The sequence below is a fragment of the Oncorhynchus mykiss genome, chromosome 14, assembly GCF_057628025.1.
Source record: "Oncorhynchus mykiss isolate SJ-2025 chromosome 14, ASM5762802v1, whole genome shotgun sequence".
NCBI classification, from domain to species: Eukaryota; Metazoa; Chordata; class Actinopteri; order Salmoniformes; family Salmonidae; genus Oncorhynchus; species Oncorhynchus mykiss.
In genome coordinates, this window is record NC_143035.1 from 18,641,681 (window position 1) to 18,664,816 (window position 23,136).

Consider the following 23,136-nt stretch of genomic DNA (forward strand, 5'->3'; position numbering starts at 1 on the left):
CATGGGAACCCATGGAAGTGCACTAAATGTTCACTAATGATGTGAACACATCCCTTGGCCCATGTTGTTATTTTCCCTAAGCCCCAGTTCTGCCCTATTTCAGTCCATTCCTCAATTTCTCATGGCCTGACGTCGCCTGTCACAAAATTCTAGTTCTCCTCAGAGACTTTGGGAAGAATACTTAGGTGCCATGGTAACAAGTAGTCCCAAATGGCCATTGGTGGAGTGCGCTTTAAGCACAGTAGTGCAGAGGGACTAACTTCAGATGAGACTTGATTTTCCTCCCAAACCCTAAGGTGCATTTAGAGGTGGAAAATGCTGCAATGAGTGAGTGAGTGTGAGAATTCACTCACCTTTAAGGCCCTTAAAATCTGACTTGGTAGACAGTGTGTGTATTACGGGGACATTGGTCTTGTCTATTGTAAGGACATTTTATTTTGTCGGGATATCCCCTTTAATACAAGGGGCCTTTCATTTAAGGTATCTGTATTTCCTAATCACTGCTCTATCCCTACTTTCAAATGTTCTTCTTAAGTATATCCTTATTGCCATCTATGGTTGATAGGAATTAGCTTATCATGTGCAATATATAGGATCCTCTTAAGTATGGGCATTCCCTCAGTGTGGTCCATCACAATTGATGGCCCTCCAGGCAAAGAGAGTGCCAAGCCTTTGTTCCCCCAACAGTGGATGTGATGGGATGTGACCAACATCTACTATGTCCTACAAAATTGTAACTGGGATATTGGTAATGGCGTGCTAACCTAGCACTGGTGGTCTCCTTGGGACTTCTGGTTCTGTGTGTAGCCCAATGTCCTGGTCTTCCCTTGAAAAAGACGCTCCCACGGGCAAGTAGCTGAGTAAATAAAGGATTGTTACCACTTGCAGACATTTATTTTACCTCCGAAATCCCAGAAAGCAAAAATGTTCCAAATGAAAAGCCTAGAATCCTGGCAGTGACATGAGGCAAAGGCTAGTAGCTACTGAAACACTAGCCATGATAAAGGACAAGTTCCAAATGAAGATGCAGTAAAACATCCTTAGAAATGGTTGTCCATTGTGGGTTAGGCAAACTGTGATATCTTAGAATGCATCACACGCTGCACGCACGCGCTCAGACGAGGTCGGCTACAGACGGACCCCTTTGTTCTGTCCTCAGAAATGTCAATTCCTATTCAATCTGGCTCTCTTTATCCTATTTCTCTGTCATGATATGATGTAATTCATGTCCATTTTAATGAGTTTGTCAACAGTATGGTTAGATGGTTTTTTGTTGTTACTTTTACCCTTTTTTTTCTCCCAAATTCTGTGGTATCTATTTGGTAGTTAGTGTTGTCTCATCGACTCAACTCCCGTACCGACTCGTGACAGGCTAAGGTTGAGAGCCGTGCGTCCTCCGAAACACAACCCAACCAAGCAGCACTGTGTCTTGACACAATGCCCACTTAACCTTGAATCCAGCTGCACCAATGTGTAGGAGGAAACACCGTGCACCTGGCAATCGTTTCAGAGTGCACTGCTCCCGGCCCGCCACAGGAGTCACTAGTGCGCAATGGGACAAGGACAAACTCTCCCCTAACCCGGACGACGCTGGGCTAATTGTGCGCTGCTCTATTGGTCTCCCGGTCGCGGGCGGCTGCGACAGAGCCTGGACTCAAACCCAGAATCTCTAGTGGCACAGTGGTCTAAGGCACTGCATCACAGTGCTAGCTGTGCCACTAGAGATTCTGGGTTGAGTCCAGGATTCTGGGTTGAGTCTCAACCTTGTTATATCATATCATATGACAGAGAAATAGCATAAAGAGAGCCAGATTGAATAGGAATTGACCATTCTGAGGACAGAACAAAGGGGTCTGTCTCACGGGAGGCATTTGGATGGAAGTTTTATCTGTGATGGTGTTTCTCTCTTTCTCTAAATGTTTCTTCGTCACTCTCTATCTTTCCAATGCCACTAGAACGGATGAGTAATCTCTTTCTTCGGGGTCTGCCCAGTGGCCGCCAGGTTCTTGCCGAGGCCCCGAGCAGCTGTTCCCTAATTACCATGGTGCAACGCACGTGGCCGGCGGCAGCCTCATCGAATCAATGCCCCTCAGTTCAACCTCCCCTCCCACCTCCATCTTAGTATCCAACCAACCATGTGCTAATTTGCGTCCGTGATTGGTGTTAATTGTTTCTATATAAAATGTAAACTCCCCAGTGTTGACCAAAGTTATTGCTTTTAATGATGATTCCCGAAACCATTTTGTCTCACAATATGGGCACTCGCTGAACGCAATAAGGGCTTTTTTGCTTCTATTTTTTGTGTGTGTGTGTGTGTGTGTGTGTGTGTGTGTTTTGAGGCTGAGTTAGTCTTGGTGTATACGGTCTCTATTATGCCCAACCAGTGAAAGAGTTACTTCAGCTAGCTCCTCAGTTGTCATGTGAAACAGGAAAAGGAGGATGGGAGTGTTTGGCTCAATGAATAATGTACATGTTTGTGTATTTCTAACCCTGCCCTGCCCAACTGGTGCAGAGTAAGGCTTTTTAACAGCCGCTCATTGCAGCTGCTGAAGCTTCAGGTCTAATTCTCTCTCTTCATCCCTGAGTGACATGTGGCATGTTTGATAACACTCATCTTCCTCTGCTTCTTCTTTTCATGCTTTTCATTTCATCCTGAATGCTCCCAGGAATGCAGTAAAGCTCAGGTACTGTATCTGTTAACACAGTGTGGGTGAGGGTGGGTGTCTGTCTCACTCATGACTGTAGGTAGTTTTACCTTTTATTATAGACAGACAGACCTTTCATTTGATGGTGTCTGAAATGATAAAGGTGTTTTTACCCTTTACCCCTAACAGTCAAATGCATTGTGCTAAAAACTACGTTTACCTTTGGCTATATTATTGGGGCATGAATTGAAAAGCTATTGTGGTTGTATAGAGATTCACAATGTCACATCTGAAAATGACTCAACTATCCTGATATGGACAGCAAATGTAAATATGTTCAGTTAGAGCAGTGGTTCCCAAACTGTGTGGTCCTTTACAAAGTCTGGCTGTCAACTGACTCTTGAAAGTTGTAATAGTAGAATGCACAAGGTGCAATTTTGAAATTGGGTCGTGCATCATCAGTTTTCCTCTTGTCATTGCATACATTAGAGAGCTATTTATAACTTGTCAGAAATGTCCAGATCAACAAGCCCATGTCAGCTAATGTTATTTTAGCCCATAGATGTTGTAGTAACGTTCAAGTCACTCGAAAATCACATGAATACACGTTAGACATGGCAACATGAATAGAGATGTTCCCCAATGCTGGAAGGAGGGCCTAAGTGAACGTTTGGGAACCCTGAGTTAGAGATGTAAAGCATACATGGAATTTGGTCACGTAGGCTACAGGTAATCGGCGTAGGCTACAGGTAATCGGCGTAGGCTACAGGTAATCGGCGTAGGCTACAGGTAATCGGCGTAGGCTACAGGTAATCGCGTAGGCTACAGGTAATCGCGTAGCCTACAGTGCAGTGAGCATGATAACCATGATTGCCGTACCTCTTAAGGATTCTGAATTGATATAATGAGTGTAATTTAGCTGTTGGAGGAACATCTAATCACATCCGCTGAACAACGTCATTAGTGGGTTTGGAGAACAACAAGAACACCCCCCCCCCCCCCCCCCCCCCCCCCCCCCAAGATGTTTTATTGTCACATACAAGCTCCTGAGTCAATCCAAACTAATAATTGGGTCTGTGAACTTTGACAAAATCTATATTTTCTAGTGCACTGTCTGAACCGTTCTAATTGTTGTGTGAACGTGTGGCGAAATCTGCTCGGAGCCTTCACCGTGCGCTGCCACGTTAAGAGCGCATGAGCAGTAAGGAAGGAGGAAATAAAGAGAGCTCGTTCAGCTCTTTGGGGAGGAGCTCTTTGGTGGCGCGACAGTTTGATTGTGTGTGCTGTGCTGCAGAAGTTTTTGTTTGTTTTCAGCGTGTGTAGTTTATAGAGTATTTAACTCAATCGTCGGTGTAATCGCTCTAGGTCGTGGTTGTTTTCATTTGGGACCGCGCCCGTTATGGATCGCATGGATTAGTAGCAACATTGTTGCGAAGCTTTAACATACAAACCAACAAACCATCGGAGAGTCAGACAGTACACCTGCACGCCTGAAGACCACAGCTAAGATCTCTCGTCTTCTCTTTCTCTTTTTCTCTTTCCTCTATCGTTCCAGTGCTTTACCCTGCAACAGACTCTCTATTTTTCCAATGCACTTCCCATTGAAGTTCATTAGAGCTGGACTATTATTGCCGTGCCAGAAGTATTTGGACATTTTAGTTAAAAGGGAGGTTGCTTGCAAGTTGTGAATTGTATTGAGGTGTACTAATGACATGTGGCTGAGAAGATTGTGGACATTTTTAAGGCCTTTGTTGTGTCTATGAACCCCCCCCCCCTCCCACATTCATACCCTCTGCACTCCTCCACTGGACGATAATACATATTATTGCAAATCCTCTGTTGATGACTGGGTTCTTTCTTGTATGAAGTTGCTGTTAAATTGCTCTGCCATTATTAGTATTATTGTATGAGGTATTCTTGTTGGCGTTACCCCTGTGCTGTGATGTGGGTTTTATATGGTGTGTATTCTTTTTTCTCTCCACTGGCTATCTGGTAAACAGGCTACACTCTAGGCAGTCTCTTCTGCTGATGTGTGTGGGTCTGGTAGTTGTACTCTCTCTATTCTACTCTTTTCCTTTCGGCATGGTTAATACCTGCCTGGCGCCCGAACAAAATCATTCTTTACCCCTCTCTGATAAATACCGCTACAAACGTTGCTGTGTTGATTACGTACATGAACCCAAGTCATGTGTTGAATAGCCTAGAAGACTATCCATTCTTGCAGAACAATGCTTTTGTGAAGAACAGTGTTTTTGTGTTAGCCCTATAAGTTGACTATTGCTTTAGATTGAGTATCACTCCTTAAATATAGTATCCGCAGATATTTTATCTATCACATATTCCGATACTCCAATATCCCCATATTCCGATTTGGAAAAGCAGGGGTCCTATTTTTAGAGGTGTCTTTTTTGAAGTTCTGTTCTGCACCTAGGTTCAGCTGCTGCACAGACACAAGAGCCTCAGGTTTAAAGGATTTACACTATCACAGAGACGGATCCATGGACTACTGTAATGACCAACCAGGGACTGACAAGTGATACAGACAGATCCAAGGACTACTAATGACTGACCAGGGACTAACCAGAGGAAAACCTTTTTCTTTTTTCCTTCTCTCATTTCATCTTCCTTTTCTTTACTATACTTAGACTTCTGAAGATCAGTAGAAAGAAACGTAGGACTGTGGAGGGAAATGGGCTCTAGGTGGGGGTGATATCAGGCCATCTAATCTCTCTCACTGTCCCTGTCTCTGTCAACATTGGACAATGACATCATGGCTGTCCTGTTGTCACAAGCAGGGTATGCCTGGCTGGGACAGTGTGTATGCTTTCCCTCTTCTCTTTTTCATATTCCTGTTTCCTCTCAGGGAGACTGGGGGAAGGTGTGGGAGACATGGTGCCTGGCTTACTTTAAGATAGTCGGTGAAAGAGTGTTATCAAGTCATAGTTGGTGACCTTCCATAGTAATCCTTTAACCCGATTTGGAACTGTCTCGATACTCTTCATCTCCTTGCTCAATCTCATGTAGTCCCTCGGTAGGTCACACACAGTCACACACCGCAAAGATGAAATGTTTTGTTGCTGATCTAATGGTGGAGTATAGTATTTGGGGGTCTTTACCAAGCCCTGTTCATTTGTAGGGTTAAACACAAGTCACTGTTGGTCTGATTCAGAGGGGTTGGGTTAAATGCGGAAGACACATTTCAGTTGAAGGCATTCAGTTGTACAACTCACTAGGTATCCCCCTTTCCTAATATTTGGTGGTCTTCACCAAGCACTGTTCATTTGTAGGGTTAAACACAAGTCACCGTTGGTCTTATTTGCACAATTCTCAGAGCCACTCATCAATTTTGCGGACTGAGTGAACAGATGTTCAATGTCCGAACACGTTAGTGTGTTCCTAACACACATCTTAGTAAAGACAGGGGTGTCTACTCCTATCCTTCTGAATGGTTTTTTCTCCTGCTAACTTGCCCTACATCTTGGGAAGAGTCTTGGACTATTGTTTCAAAAGCCTCTTCCTCCCCTCCCCTCATATCCTAGTGGGCCACTCCTTTCCGTGTTCGGCTAGGAAATCCTCTCCACTTCCTGCCCAGAAAAGGAAACGGAGCCCCTGCCAACGCGTGCCAACAGCAGTACAATACCCTGACACCTCTTTAAACTGGCACTGGTGGCGTGGGAACAGTAGTCAGGAAAGTGGCATGAGCCTCTTGTGTTCTCTGACAGGAAGTCAACCCTAGAGGAGCAGACGGTAGCAGTGTATTATTTTTTCTCTGTTAGTCACAGGCCTGGCCCCTTATTGATATGCACAGTCTGCTATTTAACAAGGCTCAAGCCTGTTTCTCATGCATGCTAATTAGCTAAGGTAGCATGCATAATGTACTGTAGAAATTGCAACGTCAAGATCGATACTGGCAGTGTGGTAGCATCCGTTCTAGCCGCTTTTGTTAGTTTTGACGGATGCTAACCGGTTATTAGCAAGGTTTTATATTAGTTGGAATAATCAACCATTTGCAAAACTACAGTCAAGTGAAGCCTTTAGATTTAAAGCCAGCCGTAACAGATCTAGTCTTTTATATGCTATTTCTCTATTTCTTAAGTAGCCAATGTTATTCAGTGATACGAGCATTTGCATTGGTTAACCTTTTGGAACATGTATTTTTAGTGTTTATCTGGCAGTGTCTGTACTGGCTTTGACTGGTACTTGACTTGCAGAAAATATGTTGACTGGATAGAAAGGAGGGTTTTTAGCTGAGGAGACTCGTCTTTGTACTGGTAGTATGACCAGCTAATGTACTGTCTGAATGGGGAAGTTAAAGTCTGAAACACTTTTACTCGTCATGAAGAGAAAAAAAATAAAGGCTACTTTTCCCAAAATGTTTGTCAGTGTGCACATTGTTAATGATACAACTGACTGTAAATGCTTCAACTGGAAAAAGTCACATTAAGGGGGGGAAAAAAAAAGCTTATGTGCCTTGTTTGTCCCCCTACAGCATGTCTCTGTACATACTGTATGAGAGTGTCTGTGTGCTTTTGTCTTCCTTACCGTGGTAATGAGCTTTTTACGACCCAAATGCTATGCATCAGCAGGCAAACAGCATCACGTGATCCAAGCCCATAATGCATGGAACATACTTATAGCCATAGTGGTTAGCAGGGAACATTAGAAATGGCTGACGTCGAAAGGCTCACCGCCCCCCTCAACTGAATCTGTGACTGCATTAATGTTACGCTCCATTAGCACTGTCACATCAGTGTCACAATCAACTACAAGCAATGCGCCCCTGCCTTTCCTTTGTATTTAGATTGCGATTGTTCAGCAGAATGTCAACCCCATAGTCTACATCCCAAATGGCACCCTGTTCCCTACATAGTGCACTAAAAGTAGTAGTGGTCAAAAGTAGCTTGTGCACTATGTATGGAATAGGATGCAATTAAAAGGGATCCATGAAAGGGTGACCGAGAGTGTCTGGCTCTTGTCCCCAGACTCGATCCCCACCGCAGTGATGTAATGATATAATGACGCCCCAGTGCCCCCTGTGATTGTTGCCAACAACGCTAATGATCGAGCCATCAGCACCAGAAGAAAGCACCTGAGCTTGGCGATGCATGACGTCATCGCGTGGGGGCTGGAGAGGGTGAAGAGATTCATGTCCTATTGGTTGGCCAGAGGCCGGCCATTAATACATACCACCCCTGCTTTCAACGTATTCTCTTAATGTAATAACTATACAGTGTGTGCGTGAACAAATAGCCCTTTCCAGAACGACTCAATACACTCAACATGCACATGTAGCGTTTACTATTCTGTTGACCCTAGATTGATCTGCATCAGAGCCATATATGGACATACTGTATATGTGTCTGTTTGCTATATATAGTTTTGATCCGAATTTGTTTTCCTATCCAACCCTGCAATAACAAGAACCACCATAGATCACTTGCTAATGGAAGGAAATCTGATGTTGAAGAAAGGCAGCACGGTGGCAACACATATTTTGTAAGAAAGCGCTTTTGTTTTGACTGTCATTGTAGGAACACCGCTGGGTTTTCCTATTTGCCCAGATTGGCAGTTTCTTATTGTGCAATTTGAAAATATCAGCTCAGCTCCAACCCTATTCCCTATATAGTGTTCTACATTTGACCAGGGACTATACAGACTATGTAGGGAATACACACATTGGGACGTGGCCTTGAAATACCCTTTAAGCCATTGTTCCCTGTGCCTTATCATTTAAAGCACTGTTCTTCTCACATCTCAGTCTCCGTCAGCAAGCCTGGCCCACTGGCCTCATATTTGACTGGGGCTTTTGTGTTTCCAATAACCAGAAGCCTTCCTAGTAGAATGGGTGTATCCTGGACACACAGTTATACACTCCATGCACATACTGTACGTGCATGCATACAGTATATACACACACACCAGGCATACCACACATGTGTGGTCATTTGATGGCTCTATCAGTCCTGTCTGCAATGTGATACCACAGCCCTGCCTGCAATGTGATACCACAGCCCTGCCTGCAATGTGATACCACAGCCCTGCCTGCAATGTGATACCACAGCCCTGCCTGCAATGTGATACCACAGCCCTGCCTGCAATGTGATACCACAGCCCTGCCTGCAATGTGATACCACAGCCCTGCCTGCAATGTGATACCACAGCCCTGCCTGTAATGTAATGTAATGGGGGGGGGGGGTCTGTGACCAGACTGCTACTCTCTGACACAAATGTGTGCCCCCTTCTCACTCTCACACACTCCCTAAATGTTGTCGTCCCTGTGCTTCTGTCACCACAGCAACCAACAAACGCCCCGCGGGGGCAGGTCATGCTCAGTTGCCGTGGTTACTATACTCCGGGTGACATTGTCATACTGATTCAAATTGTCATACTGATTCAAAGCAACACCATTTGTCTCCAAATCCATATTCCTCTTGTTTTATTACCTGCTGTCTGAATAGGGCCCTCCTTTCCTCTCCTCTCTATCTGCCCAGGAAATGGCTTTCCCTGGTTCCGTTGCCATGCCAACTGGCTGCAGCCTTGGTTGACTGCTGAAGTGAGAGTGATAATGGCATTACTCTCTCTGGGCTCCTCTCTCTCTCTCCCTCTCTCCATTGACCCCTTTTGATTTCTGTGTGTTGCTCTCCTTTGCATCTATCTTCCCTGCCTATTTTCTCTGTTTATTATCTGTTTCTCGTTAGCCTATTCATCCTCATTCCTCTCCCTACATCCACCCCTCCCTCAGTCTCTCCTCTTCTGTTTCTCTATCCCTCTCCTCCTTTTAAGCTGTGTAGACTGTGGGTGTAGAACAGCAGGCACCAGCGGCTGCTCTCTCAGCCTCAGTGAGGGAGGTTCCTATTCAATCGCCCGGTCACCCCTCCCTAATACACACACTGACACATACACGTCCCCCTGCTTTGGTCGACAAATGAACCAGGAGTAGTGTTAACAAAGCATCACAGAGGCGGTGGCTCCTAGATTTCAGACTAATCTAATGGTGCGTAAAGCCTAGTGAGCGAGTCGGTGCGTGGGTGTGTGTGTACAGCCAGTGGACGTGTGTGTGTACAGCCAGCCTACCATCGACAGAGAGCAGAGCGGGGAGGGAGAAAATGAGAGGTAGGATGAGGGAGCGAACGTGAGTGAAAGTGCTGTCAGCCATTTTAGCCAGTTTTTTTTTTTTTTTTTTTTCCGGCTTTATGATCCACACACCAGAGCTCATTGGAGGAGGAATCTACCTATTTGGCATCGGTATCAAAAGAAAGAAGGCACGACCAGCATCCTCTTGGGTAGTCAGATCTTTCACTCTCTTTCCTTTTTTTTGCATCCTTGCGTTGGCAGACCATAGCGGGGGGCTGTGCAGGCTGGAGTTAACCCCCGATACAGGGCTGCTGGTGTGTCTGAAACCGTGGCCAGCTTCGGTGGATACTCCCTGAGCGTCACCCCCTCTCTTCCCAGAGAGCGAGAAGCCCGGTGGATAGCCGAGAGGGGAGGAAGATGGGGGAGACGTGCGCTGCGGTATAGATGGCTGGATAAAGAATGTTACATTTTAGCCCAGCATATATTGTGTCATTATGAAACCATTAGCAGCATCCGCCAGCCATGGAGTCCCGAGCCAGCAAGATAAAAACCTGGTAAGTATCGACGTGCGCATTTATTTTGCTCTATGACCCACTCTCTGGATATGATTACGTACCCTATAATGGCTGCGCATCAGGTTTCTTTTGAGCCGTGCCAAGATTAATGAATATGCAGGGCCCAGCCCACTTTAACCCAGCACAAGACCGGAGCCTGGACACATTGAATCACAACCTTTATTTAGAGGCAGTATTGGTGTAGGCTAGGCACCATGGCCATGTGCTCGCTGTCAGTCTCTCGTTGCAAGGCAGGGTGGAATGTTTACGACCGTGACTCCAGAGTGTCTGTGTTCCTCATGCATTTTGATGATGCACTTAGGATCAAATACTTTGATTGCATCTTTCTGCATGATGTGCCCCTAGGAAAAAAAGATTAGCCAATGTTTTGTGCAAATGCAGTAGCCTACAGGTATCGTAGATTCGTTTTTGCAAGGTTGAGTGTGTTGTGATGTGCGGGTTGATGGGGCAGCCTTCGTGTGGGCTGCTGTCCATGGTGCTAGTAGTGACAGCCAAACTCGAGACAGCGATCAGGGAGACATTTGTAGGCTACTGAGCGATCTGCACTTGAGCTGTAGGTGAATTGATCAGCTGTCAGCAACCGCTGGCATCAATCAACCCTCTGAGGCCTCCTGCCTAGCTGTACATCACAGAGATGGACGGATTGGGGAGGGTAAGTTACATCAATCAGGCAAGCAGATTTAACCTTCTCTCTCTCTACCCTCTTTCTTCCTCGCTACCCTCTTTCTTTCTCTCACCTCCCTCCATCTCCTCAGCAAGCAAGAAGTAGGCTAGTTTGTAATATTAATATAATGCACATATTAATTAGTGAAACAGTGGGAGACTACAAACATAAGAGTATCATCTTTCTGGAGCAGTGACATCATGTCCATGACTAATATGTGGAAATTGCATGTCTATTTAGTGAGAGTAGGTGGTTGTCATAGTAGCATGGCTATTATGAGTTAGTGCATCTATTTGCTTCTCTCTTTCTGTTTCTCTGTCTCTCTACTGCTGTCTCTCTCGCTCTCTACCGGTCTCTCTCTACCCCTCTCTCACTGTCCCTCCTCTTTCTCTCTCACTCTCTCTCTCCTCTTTCTCTCTCTCTCTCCTCTCTCCCCCTCCCCTTATCTCCTCCTCAGCAGCAAGAAGTAGGCTAGTTTGTAATATTAATATAATGCACATATTAATTAGCGAAACAGTGGGAGACTACAAACATAAGAGTATCATCTTTCTGGAGCAGTGACATCATGTCCATGACTAATATGTGGAAATTGCATGTCTATTTAGTGAGAGTAGGTGGTTGTCATAGTAGCATGGCTATTATGAGTTAGTGCATCTATTTGCTTCTCTCTTTCTGTCTCTCTCTCTCTCCCTCTGTCACGGTCTCTCTCGCTACCGGTCTCTCTCGCTACCGGTCTCTCTCGCTACCGGTCTCTCTGTAATATACAATGAACAATTAGATAAACACATGTGAAGTGTTGGTCCCATGTTTTATGAGCTGAAATAAAATATCCCAAAAATGTTCCATATGCACGAAAAGCTTATTTCTCTCACATTTTGTGCACAAATTTGTTTACGTCCCTGTTAGTGAGCATTTCTCCTTTGCCAAAATAATCCATTCACCTGACAGGTGTGGCATATCAAGAACCTGATTAAACAGCATGATCATTACAGTTGCCCCTTGTACTGGGAACATTTTTGTCACACAACACAATGCCACCGATGTCTCAAGTTTTGAGGGAGCGTGGAATTGGCATGCTGACTGCAGGAATGTCCACCACAGCTGTTGCCAGAGAATAACATAAACCGCCTCAACATCATTTTAGAGAATTTGGCAGTACATGGCTTCATGTGGGTGTGCGGTTTGCTGATGTCAACGTTGTGAACAGAGTGCCCCATGTTGGTGGTGGGGTTATGGTATGGGCAGGCATAAGCTATAGACAATGAACACAATTGCATTTTATCGATGGAAATTTGAATGCACAGAAATACAGTAACAAGATCCTTAGACACATTGTGAGGCCCTTTTCGTTTAAGGTAACTGTGACCAACAGATGCATATCTGTATTCCCAGTCGTGAAATCCATAGATTAGGGCCTCATGAATTTATTTAAATCAACTGATTTTATCATATGAGCTGTAACTCAGTAAAATCTTTGGAAATCTTGAGTGGTGCTATTTATATTTTTGTTTATAATTCCTATCCATTTAAAAGCCCCAGGTTTTATAGATTTTGGATTGCAATATGAGTAGTAGGTGATTGTCAGCAAGTTACATTATAATAGGTGTCTTGTGTGTTGGTTGGTAAGACTGTTTCTATCTCTCTCTCATATCTCCGTGCCATGCCAGCCATGTTGTGTGTCAGTCAATGGGCTCCGGCTGTGTGGAGTAGAGTAGTATCACAAGGTAGGGTGAGGTAAGCCTCGGCAGAGAGAATATCCGTCCTGTTTTAATCGGACACCTAGCGCAAACGGCTTTCGTCTCTTGACCCGCCCAGCTCATGAAAGCGAGAAGCCCCCCACCGCCAAGGTCTTTGGCCAGGGGGAACTCTGGGAATAGCGCCCGCCGTATGTGGTCCTCCAACATCACAATCTTTCTACCTTATCTACCTTGGTTCAGCCTCTATACAGTCTCCAGGTTGAAGGAATAGCCTCCCCAGCTAGTTCACCCAAGTCCGACAGTCCCAGACCTCGTTTCACGGTCCACCCTGTACTGTATAATTGGGTTGAGTCGCGGCCAGCCCAGCACTTCCGTCCACATCCACGGGGCAGCCGCCAGTGCGGCTATCTAGGTCATTAGGTCTACAGTATCATTTGAGGAGCGAGCTCCACATCTGCTCACCGTGGAAGGCACAAATGATTGCAGTGTTGTGGCTCTAGTGTTAGGTGATGCTCCTGCTTTAATCCCCTCATGACCATCTGATTGTAAATATTTCGGGCTCTGCCCCGGAAAGCTGATTTCATTATTTAGATTTGTTCCCAGAATATCTAGATCAGAAGGGAGGGTCACACGGGGCCTACATATAGGTGAATTGTGTGTTTTTGGATGCTTTTTTTTGTTGTTGTTTGCGGATGTTTTTTTTTTGTTAGCATCCATTTTCTCCGAACTGGCCAATGAACAGAAGGCCATTTAACCCCCATGCTCCTGGAATGAGTTGTGTGCTGCCTTGAATGACTGACTGCTGGATGGATAGACCATGACCTCAATTAGGAGAGAAGGAGAGCGAGTGGGGTTGAGAAGGCATAGAAGGGACAGCAGTGGGGGGTTGGAGGAGAGGAGGAGGACCACCCAGGATATTGCTATTGACACGTGGCTATTGACCATGTGTGTACTACTCCCAACGTCTGGTAACACACACTCCAATATTGATGAAGCTCCCATCGCTGCTTGGGCCGTGATACCAGTATCGCCGTATATATTCCATGGCTAAAATGAAAGCACGAAGCAGCTCACTCTTTGGTACTTAATAAAAACCTGCTGTATGTACAGTATTGTGGATGACAACATAATGATGTTTGTTTCCAACATTTGGGCAGTTTTCCTAAAGAAGTTAAATCCACTTTAGTTTGTGGTTTGTGCCCTTGCCACGATACTAACGGGTTTCGCGGTACTGTGATCATCCCGGCCCTAATCGCTTCTTTCTTCTGTCTATCCACCATGCAAGTTCCACATCAGGGTGGAATCGGCAATCTGCTCCACCACACATTCAAATGCAGTCCATCTCAGGCTAGTCTGTAGGTAGCGTTGATTTCAAATAGGACAATAACGTTGTGCCCCGGTTTATCGGCAGCATTGATTTTTGTCTTCATGAAATGAAAATACAATAACACTGCCCCATGTTCTATAGTGCCATTAAATATCAGTGATGTCCAATACAGACTGCAGTTGTAGTTAATGTGTATCAATTCAGTGTCCTGTCATGTAAAACGATATTTCCACTAAATACACAGTGCCAGGGAATGTCATTCAGTTTGTTCATTGCAGACTGCAATTGTATAAGATCTTCATCATTGTAACACCATTCAGGGTCCACTAATGGTGCGTCTCTACTCTGCTGAAGGGGGTTCAGAGGGGTTGTAACCAGATGAGGGGCTTGTGGCCTGGCTCTGGCTCTAGCCCACCTGGTGAATCATTTGGTTCTGTGCACTGAGCCAGTTAATGAAATGAGACGGCCATCTTTGATACACTGTAATGACATCCCATTCACAATGGTATTTTGGGTGTGAATGTATTGGGGGTGTGGGCCACACACACACACACACACACACTTGCGTGTATGCACACATGCACACCACAGCCTCTGCTTTGATTGACAAGACCAATTTAGGCTGTTGGTTTGGCTTTCAGTCTGTTGAATAACGTCACTGTTTCGAAGTGCTACACTAACTAGCCTCTCTCTACCCCTCCTCCTCAGCCTCTCTCTACCCCTCCTCTCTCTACCCCTCCTCTCTCTACCCCTCCTCTCTCTACCCCTCCTCTCTCTACCCCTCCTCTCTCTACCCCTCCTCTCTCTACCCCTCCTCTCTCTACCCCTCCTCTCTCTACCCCTCCTCTCTCTACCCCTCCTCTCTCTATCCCTCCTCTCTCTACCCCTCCTCCTCTCTCTACCCCTCCTCCTCTCTACCCTCTCCTCCTCAGCCTCTCTCTACCCTCTCCTCCTCAGCCTCTCTCTACCCTCTCCTCCTCAGCCTCTCTCTACCCTCTCCTCCTCATCCTCTCTACCCTCTCCTCCTCAGCCTCTCTCTACCCCTCCTCCTCAGCCTCTCTCTACCCTTCCTCCTCCTCCTCTCTCTACCCATCTTCCTCCTCCTCTCTCTACCCCTCCTCAGCCTCTCTCTACTCCTCCTCCTCAGCCTCTCTCTACTCCTCCTCCTCAGCCTCTCTCTACTCCTCCTCCTCCTCAGCCTCTCTACTCCTCCTCCTCCTCAGCCTCTCTACTCCTCCTCCTCAGCCTCTCTACCCCTCCTCCTCAGCCTCTCTACCCCTCCTCCTCCTCCTCTCTCTACCCCTACTCCTCCTCCTCTCTCTACCCCTCCTCCTCCTCCTCTCTCTACCCCTCCTCCTCCTCCTCTCTCTACCCCTCCTCCTCCTCTCTCTACCCCCCCTCTTCTCTCTACCCCTCCTCCTCCTCTCTCTACCCTTCCTCAGCCTCTCTCTACCCCTCCTCCTCAGCCTCTCTACCCCTCCTCCTCAGCCTCTCTCTACCCCTCCTCCTCAGCCTCTATCTATCCTTCCTCCTCAGCCTCTCTCTACCCCTCCTCCTCAGCCTCTCTCTACCCCTCCTCCTCAGACTCTCTCTACCCCTCCTCCTCAGCCTCTCTCTACCCCTCCTCCTCAGCCTCTCTCTACCCCTCCTCCTCAGCCTCTCTCTACCCCTCCTCCTCAGCCTCTCTCTACCCCCCTCCTCAGCCTCTCTCTACCCCCCTCCTCAGCCTCTCTCTACCCCCCCTCCTCAGCCTCTCTCTACCCCCCCTCCTCAGCCTCTCTCTACCCCCCCTCAGCCTCTCTCTACCCCCCCTCCTCAGCCTCTCTCTACCCCCCCCAGCCTCTCTCTACCCCCCCTCCTCAGCCTCTCTCTACCCCCCCTCCTCAGCCTCTCTCTACCCCCCCTCCTCAGCCTCTCTCTACCCCCCCTCCTCAGCCTCTCTCTACCCCCCTCCTCTCTCTACCCCCCCTCCTCTCTCTACCCCCCCCTCCTCTCTCTACCCCTCCTCCTCTCTCTACCCCTCCTCCTCCGCCTCTCTACCCCTCCTCCTCAGCCTCTCTCTACCCCTCCTCCTCAGCCTCTCTCTACCCCTCCTCCTCAGCCTCTCTCTACCCCTCCTCCTCAGCCTCTCTCTACCCCTCCTCCTCAGCCTCTCTCTACCCCCCCTCCTCAGCCTCTCTCTACCCCCCCTCCTCAGCCTCTCTCTACCCCCCCTCCTCAGCCTCTCTACCCCTCCTCCTCAGCCTCTCTCTACCCCTCCTCCTCAGCCTCTCTCTACCCCTCCTCCTCAGCCTCTCTCTACCCCTCCTCAGCCTCTCTACCCCTCCTCCTCAGCCTCTCTCTACCCCTCCTCCTCAGCCTCTCTCTACCCCTCCTCCTCAGCCTCTCTCTACCCCTCCTCCTCAGCCTCTCTCTACCCCTCCTCCTCAGCCTCTCTCTACCCCTCCTCCTCAGCCTCTCTCTACCCCTCCTCCTCAGCCTCTCTCTACCCCTCCTCCTCAGCCTCTCTCTACCCCTCCTCCTCAGCCTCTCTCTACCCCTCCTCCTCAGCCTCTCTCTACCCCTCCTCCTCAGCCTCTCTCTACCCCTCCTCCTCAGCCTCTCTCTACCCCTCCTCCTCAGCCTCTCTCTACCCCTCCTCCTCAGCCTCTCTCTACCCCTCCTCCTCAGCCTCTCTCTACCCCTCCTCCTCAGCCTCTCTCTACCCCTCCTCCTCAGCCTCTCTCTACCCCTCCTCCTCAGCCTCTCTCTACCCCTCCTCCTCAGCCTCTCTCTACCCCTCCTCCTCAGCCTCTCTCTACCCCTCCTCCTCAGCCTCTCTCTACCCCTCCTCCTCAGCCTCTCTCTACCCCTCCTCCTCAGCCTCTCTCTACCCCTCCTCCTCAGCCTCTCTCTACCCCTCCTCCTCAGCCTCTCTCTACCCCTCCTCCTCAGCCTCTCTCTACCCCTCCTCCTCAGCCTCTCTACCCCTCCTCCTCAGCCTCTCTACCCCTCCTCCTCAGCCTCTCTCTACCCCTCCTCCTCAGCCTCTCTCTACCCCTCCTCCTCAGCCTCTCTCTACCCCTCCTCCTCTCTCTACTCCTCCTCCTCCTCCTCTCTCTACCCCTCCTCCTCAGCCTCTCTCTACCCCTCCTCCTCAGCCTCTCTCTACCCCTCCTCCTCTCTCTACCCCTCCTCCTCTCTCTACCCCTCCTCCTCTCTACCCCTCCTCCTCAGCCTCTCTCTACCCTCTCCTCCTCAGCCTCTCTACCCTCTCCTCCTCAGCCTCTCTCTACCCCTCCTCCTCAGCCTCTCTCTACCCCTCCTCCTCAGCCTCTCTCTACCCTTCCTCCTCCTCCTCTCTCTACCCATCTTCCTCCTCCTCTCTCTACCCCTCCTCAGCCTCTCTATACTCCTCCTCAGCCTCTCTCTACTCCTCCTCCTCCTCAGCCTCTCTCTACTCCTCCTCCTCCTCAGCCTCTCTACTCCTCCTCCTCCTCAGCCTCTCTACTCCTCCTCCTCCTCTCTCTACCCCTCCTCCTCCTCCTCTCTCTACCCCTCCTCCTCCTCCTCTCTCTACCCCTCCTCCTCCTCTCTCTACCCCTCCTCCTCTCTCTACCCCTCCTCAGCCTCTCTCTACCCCTCCTCCTCAGCCTCTCTACCCCTCCTCCTCAGCCTCTCTACCCCTCCTCCTCAGCCTCTCTCTACCCCTCCTCCTCAGCCTCTCTCTACCCCTCCTCCTCAGCCTCTCTCTACCCCTCCTCCTCAGCCTCTCTCTACCCCTCCTCCTCAGCCTCTCTCTACCCCTCCTCCTCAGCCTCTCTACCCCTCCTCCTCAGCCTCTCTCTACCCCTCCTCCTCAGCCTCTCTCTACCCCTCCTCCTCAGCCTCTCTCTACCCCTCCTCCTCAGCCTCTCTCTACCCCTCCTCCTCAGCCTCTCTCTACCCCTCCTCCTCAGCCTCTCTCTACCCCTCCTCCTCAGCCTCTCTCTACCCCCCCTCCTCAGCCTCTCTCTACCCCCCCTCCTCAGCCTCTCTCTACCCCCCCTCCTCAGCCTCTCTCTACCCCCCCTCCTCAGCCTCTCTCTACCCCCCCTCCTCAGCCTCTCTCTACCCCCCCTCAGCCTCTCTCTACCCCTCATCAGTCTCTCTCTACCCCTCCACATGGAGTCTGAGTTTTACTATAAACTCGAATCAAGGGACATGTCGAGCCAAACTGATTTAGTATCAAATTAACCTCCAAATGTATTCTACATCCAATCTATTCCATTTGTGAACCATGTGAGACCCCAAGAATATTTCTTATCGAAGGTGTTTCCTCATCATCCATCAGCAACATAGTGCTTATTTAAATTCAAACATTCATTTGGGGGGAAACTTAATGTTGGATGATACTTTTAATGTTTCATGACTGTTTACCTGCTCACATGTACTTGGTGGTGATGCAATACTATTCTCCAGTTCGTTTCTGCTTCTCACATTTTCTTTCTGGCTGCGACGCCCTGATCTAGTGGCCAAAATCGAAATTGCGCCTGAGCCAGAATAATACATTGTGGCTTTTCTCTGGCATTTCAAAGATGATGGTACAAACAAATACATAAATGCATGTTTATTTCCTTTGTATTATCTTTTACCAGATCTAATGTGTTATATTCTCCTACATTCCTTTCACATTTCCACAAACTTCAAAGTGCTTCCTTTCGAGTTGTATCAGGAATATGCGTATCCTTCAGGTCCTGAGCTACAGACAGTTAGATTTGGGTTTGTCATTTTAGGCGGAAATTGAAAAAAAGGATCTGATCCTTAAGAGGTTTAAGAGGTTTTAACAAGGACAACACACAGGTCTTTCCATCACTGAATGATATTTTTTTTGGTGTGCAAATGAACTCAAGCTTACGGACGATGTCAAATGTGATATAGCGAAGCACCTAAGTGAGTTGGGTGCACAATTACGCAGGTACTTTCCCGAAACGGACGACACAAACAACCCTATTTATTATCCCTTTCCTGCCCTGCCTCCAGTCCACTTACCGATATCTGAACAAGAGAGACTCATTGAAATTGCTCTTGTTCTATGAAAGTTTGATTTAATCAGAAGCCTGTGCAAGATTTCTGGTTTGGGCTGCGCTCAGAGTTTCATGCCTTGGAAAATCTCAATGTTAAGACACTGATACCCTTTGCAAACTTGTACCTATGTGAGAGTGAATTCTCGGCCCTCACTAGCATGAAAACTAAACACAGGCACAGACTGTGTGGGGGAAGACTGAGACTCTCTCCAATACAACCCAACAATGCAGAGTTATGTGCATCATTTCAAGCACATCCTTCTTATTAACTTGTGTTGAGTTATTCACCATTTGTGATGAGCAAATAAGGTTTTGTATGTAAGATGGCTAAATAAAGAGCAACATTATTTGTATCACATGCGCTGGGCTTTTAGGTGTGAAGATTAAAATATGAATGCATGACCCCATGTCAAAAAAAAGGTGTGTCACGGCCAGGGGGTCGGCTTTAAGGAGCAACCGTCTCCTTTAAATAGATACATTAAAACACTCAAATATTCATATTCAACTATGCCTCTTGGAGTAGCCTATGTCTTCCTTTGTTACATTTAACCTAATGGTCTTTCCACTCCTAACATAGGCTTGGGTGAGTTTGGATAGATGTGCTTGTGGATTCATGCTCCAGATTGCGAATAGCACTTGCCATTGTTCTTCTTTTGCTAGACTAGTTGGACATCTTGAGATTTCACACCATTTTGCACCATTAGCTTTAAAGCTAGATCCGCACTTGAAACAAAGTGTCCACCCCAGCTCTGTTCTGGTAAAAAGCTGAGAGATGGGCCTTGAGAAACGTAACCACTCAAATGTATAGACAGAGCTATGGATGCAAGGTTGGCATTCCATAAAATCTAAATTATAGTTTTAACCAGGTTGAGGCAATACAATGTTTGTTTGTTTTACTCCAATGTAGATATAAACTTCTATTTTGGGGTTCTCATGGAGTGTGACAGTTGAACTAAGTTCAAGGCATTTATACATTATATTCTTTAAAAAATCAATGGGCGCAAATCATTAATTTATACGTCCAAAAGTGGATGTAGCAACTGCAGATTCTACCTTTTTAATGCTAATTCTGCCCTGGGACTTGTGGTGGTTGTATGTGGCGCAGTCATCTTCATATATCTAGGAATGAGTCTGTGTGACTTAACACCACAGTGTATCTTGGAGTCTGGTAATTATACGTGCTTGTTGCCATTGGTACTGAAGTCTTAACAAGGTTTTTAGCTCAACGGGATAACACAATCTTGTGAAATACTCGATACCCGGGTTTGAACCCGAGTCAGTTACATCAGCACGCAAGACCCAGCACCCGACTACCCCTGCTGCTTGGCGTAGGGCAACCCAACTGCCCCGGCTGTTTGGCCTAGGGCTACCCAACTGCCCCGGCTGTTTGGCCTAGGGCTACCCAACTGCCCCGGCTGTTTGGCCTAGGGCTACCCAACTGCCCTGGCTGCTTGGCCTAGGGCTAACCAACTGCCCCGGCTGCTTGGCCTAGGGCTACCCAACCCTCCCGGCTGCTTGGCCTAGGGCTAACCAACTGCCCCGGCTGCTTGGCCTAGGGCTACCCAACCCTCCCGGCTGCTTGGCCTAGGGCTACCCAACCCTCCCGGCTGCTTGGCCTAGGGCTACTTTCCATACACATGAGGAGCTCAGTAAATATGAACAGGAAACAGAACGGCAAGGTTTGCCAACCAACTGCCCGCGCTTTCAAATTGAATTGATCTTGGTTGTATGCACTTACAAGCGTTGGGTAATTGGTGCTATTACGGAGGGGCTTAAAATGTTGAGCTACGTTTTTAAAATAAATTATTATTTTCATGTTAAATAAATACCTCTTGTTTTCGGACTAAAACCTAGACTGTGTTAAACTCTCTAAATGTTATCCATGGATGCCATGAAAGTGGGAAATGTAATTAACAGCTGCTAGTTTGATTATTCATTATTTGGAAGTAGTTCAGCGTTCAAAGCGCCTGGCTTCATTAAAATGTGTTCACGTATGTTCTATTCAGACGGCTATGTAAGTAAACCACAGGAGAATGAGATGTGTTAAGGCCTTTTTAATTGAAATGAAATGAATGTAGAGGGACATCAAATGAACTGCAGAAGATTTGAAATAAATGACATCTAGAATCCCTCAGGGAACTCAACTCACCCACTGTCACATCATTTGTACATTTTCACTTGGAACTGGTTCCCCTTACTCCACCTGTGCCCTACACAGAGGCGAAAGGCCTTCACATGCCATGCAAACATCTACGTAACGCTAATATCTAATATAGACAATGTTTTGGTCTGGGCTCGACAAGTGTTTCACCCACCGTGTAGCCAAGTGCCTTTTTAAATGCCTGACAGCCATGCGTGGGTGGTGTGAGTGGGTTGAGACAGGTGAAACTGACCATCTGTCTGTGTGTGTGTGTGGCGTGTGTGTGCAGCTCCCCGCAGACTTCAGCCGACTCCACCTGGCCGACGGCTTGCACCCACAGGTGACCCACGTGTCTTCCAGCCACTCAGGATGTAGTGTCACCAGCGACTCTGGAAGCAGCAGCCTGTCAGACATATATCAGGTAAGCACAGTCCCCTTTCCCCACAACGTAACTTACTCCCAACTACCCCCCCCCCCCCCCCCCCCCCCAAACACACTCTGTGTGCCCATGGAGAAACCCATAACCTTATAGGCCCATAACCTCCCAACAACGTCCCACCAACATCCCCCCTCAACCCCCTTTGAATACCAATATAACAGAACAGTCCCCCCGCCCATCTCGTGACTGAAGTCAGGCCCCATAGCCAATCACACCTAATCCTCTTACCACACGCAGGCACCCCATTGGCCCCCGACGTCGTAACCTGCTGTCTGTGTATCTGCGAGTGCATTTGTGTGTGTGTGTGCATTAGTCGATGTCAGTCTGTTGCTGTTTGTGTGTGCACACGCACAATCTGTGTAGAGTAAATATTGTGTGCGCGCAGGCGTATGTACATGTGGAGGGGTGGGGACAGGTTGTGAACATGCTCTACTGTGCCCAGGCCCTGATCCAGTCTTAGGGCCATCTGCTAGGTCCTCATTAACAGGTCTGCTGTAGCGGCTCCATTAAATCACTCATCTACTCTCTCTCTCTCTCTCTCTCTGTGTCTCTCTCTCTGTGTCTCTCTCTCTCTCTCTGTCTCTCTGTCTCTCTCTCTGTGTGTCTCTTGCTCTGTCTCTCGCTCTGTCGCTCTCTCAATTCAATGGTCTTTATTGGCAAGTGAGGTAGATAATATACAAAAGTGAAATAAACAATAAAAATTAACAGTAAACATTACACATACAGAAGTTTCAAAACAATAAAGACATTACAAATGTCAGAGTATTTATATACATTGCCTTGCGAAAGTATTCGGCCCCCTTGAACTTTGCGACCTTTTGCCACATTTCAGGCTTCAAACATAAAGATATAAAACTGTATTTTTTTTGTGAAGAATCAACAACAAGTGGGACACAATCATGAAGTGGAACGACATTTATTGGATATTTCAAACTTTTTTAACAAATCAAAAACTGAAAAATTGGGCGTGCAAAATTATTCAGCCCCTTTACTTTCAGTGCAGCAAACTCTCTCCAGAAGTTCAGTGAGGATCTCTGAATGATCCAATGTTGACCTAAATGACTAATGATGATAAATACAATCCACCTGTGTGTAATCAAGTCTCCGTATAAATGCACCTGCACTGTGATAGTCTCAGAGGTCCGTTAAAAGCGCAGAGAGCATCATGAAGAACAAGGAACACACCAGGCAGGTCCGAGATACTTTTGTGAAGAAGTTTAAAGCCGGATTTGGATACAAAAAGATTTCCCAAGCTTTAAACATCCCAAGGAGCACTGTGCAAGCGATAATATTGAAATGGAAGGAGTATCAGACCACTGCAAATCTACCAAGACCTGGCCGTCCCTCTAAACTTTCAGCTCATACAAGGAGAAGACTGATCAGAGATGCAGCCAAGAGGCCCATGATCACTCTGGATGAACTGCAGAGATCTACAGCTGAGGTGGGAGACTCTGTCCATTGGACAACAATCAGTCGTATATTGCACAAATCTGGCCTTTATGGAAGAGTGGCAAGAAGAAAGCCATTTCT

General features: G+C 47.4%; 1 protein-coding gene across 50 annotated transcripts in view; it reads left to right on the forward strand.

Annotated features, from left to right (window-relative positions):
* rapgef2b (Rap guanine nucleotide exchange factor 2b) overlaps positions 1-23,136 on the forward strand; it is a 153,556-nt gene that overhangs the window by 81,147 nt on the left and 49,273 nt on the right. For 20 of the 50 annotated variants that reach the window (XM_036943060.2, XM_036943070.2, XM_036943061.2 and 17 more), the window contains 2 exons: positions 2,667-2,684; positions 21,457-21,588. The exons of 8 other annotated variants lie outside the window; for them this stretch is intronic. In XM_036943060.2, coding sequence (XP_036798955.1) covers positions 2,667-2,684; positions 21,457-21,588 — 150 coding nt within the window. Of the gene's footprint in view, positions 1-2,666; positions 2,685-9,537; positions 10,274-21,456; positions 21,589-23,136 lie in introns of those variants that run through there. 22 more of the 50 variants (XM_036943069.2, XM_090198489.1, XM_090198491.1 and 19 more) reach the window with 3 other exon arrangements.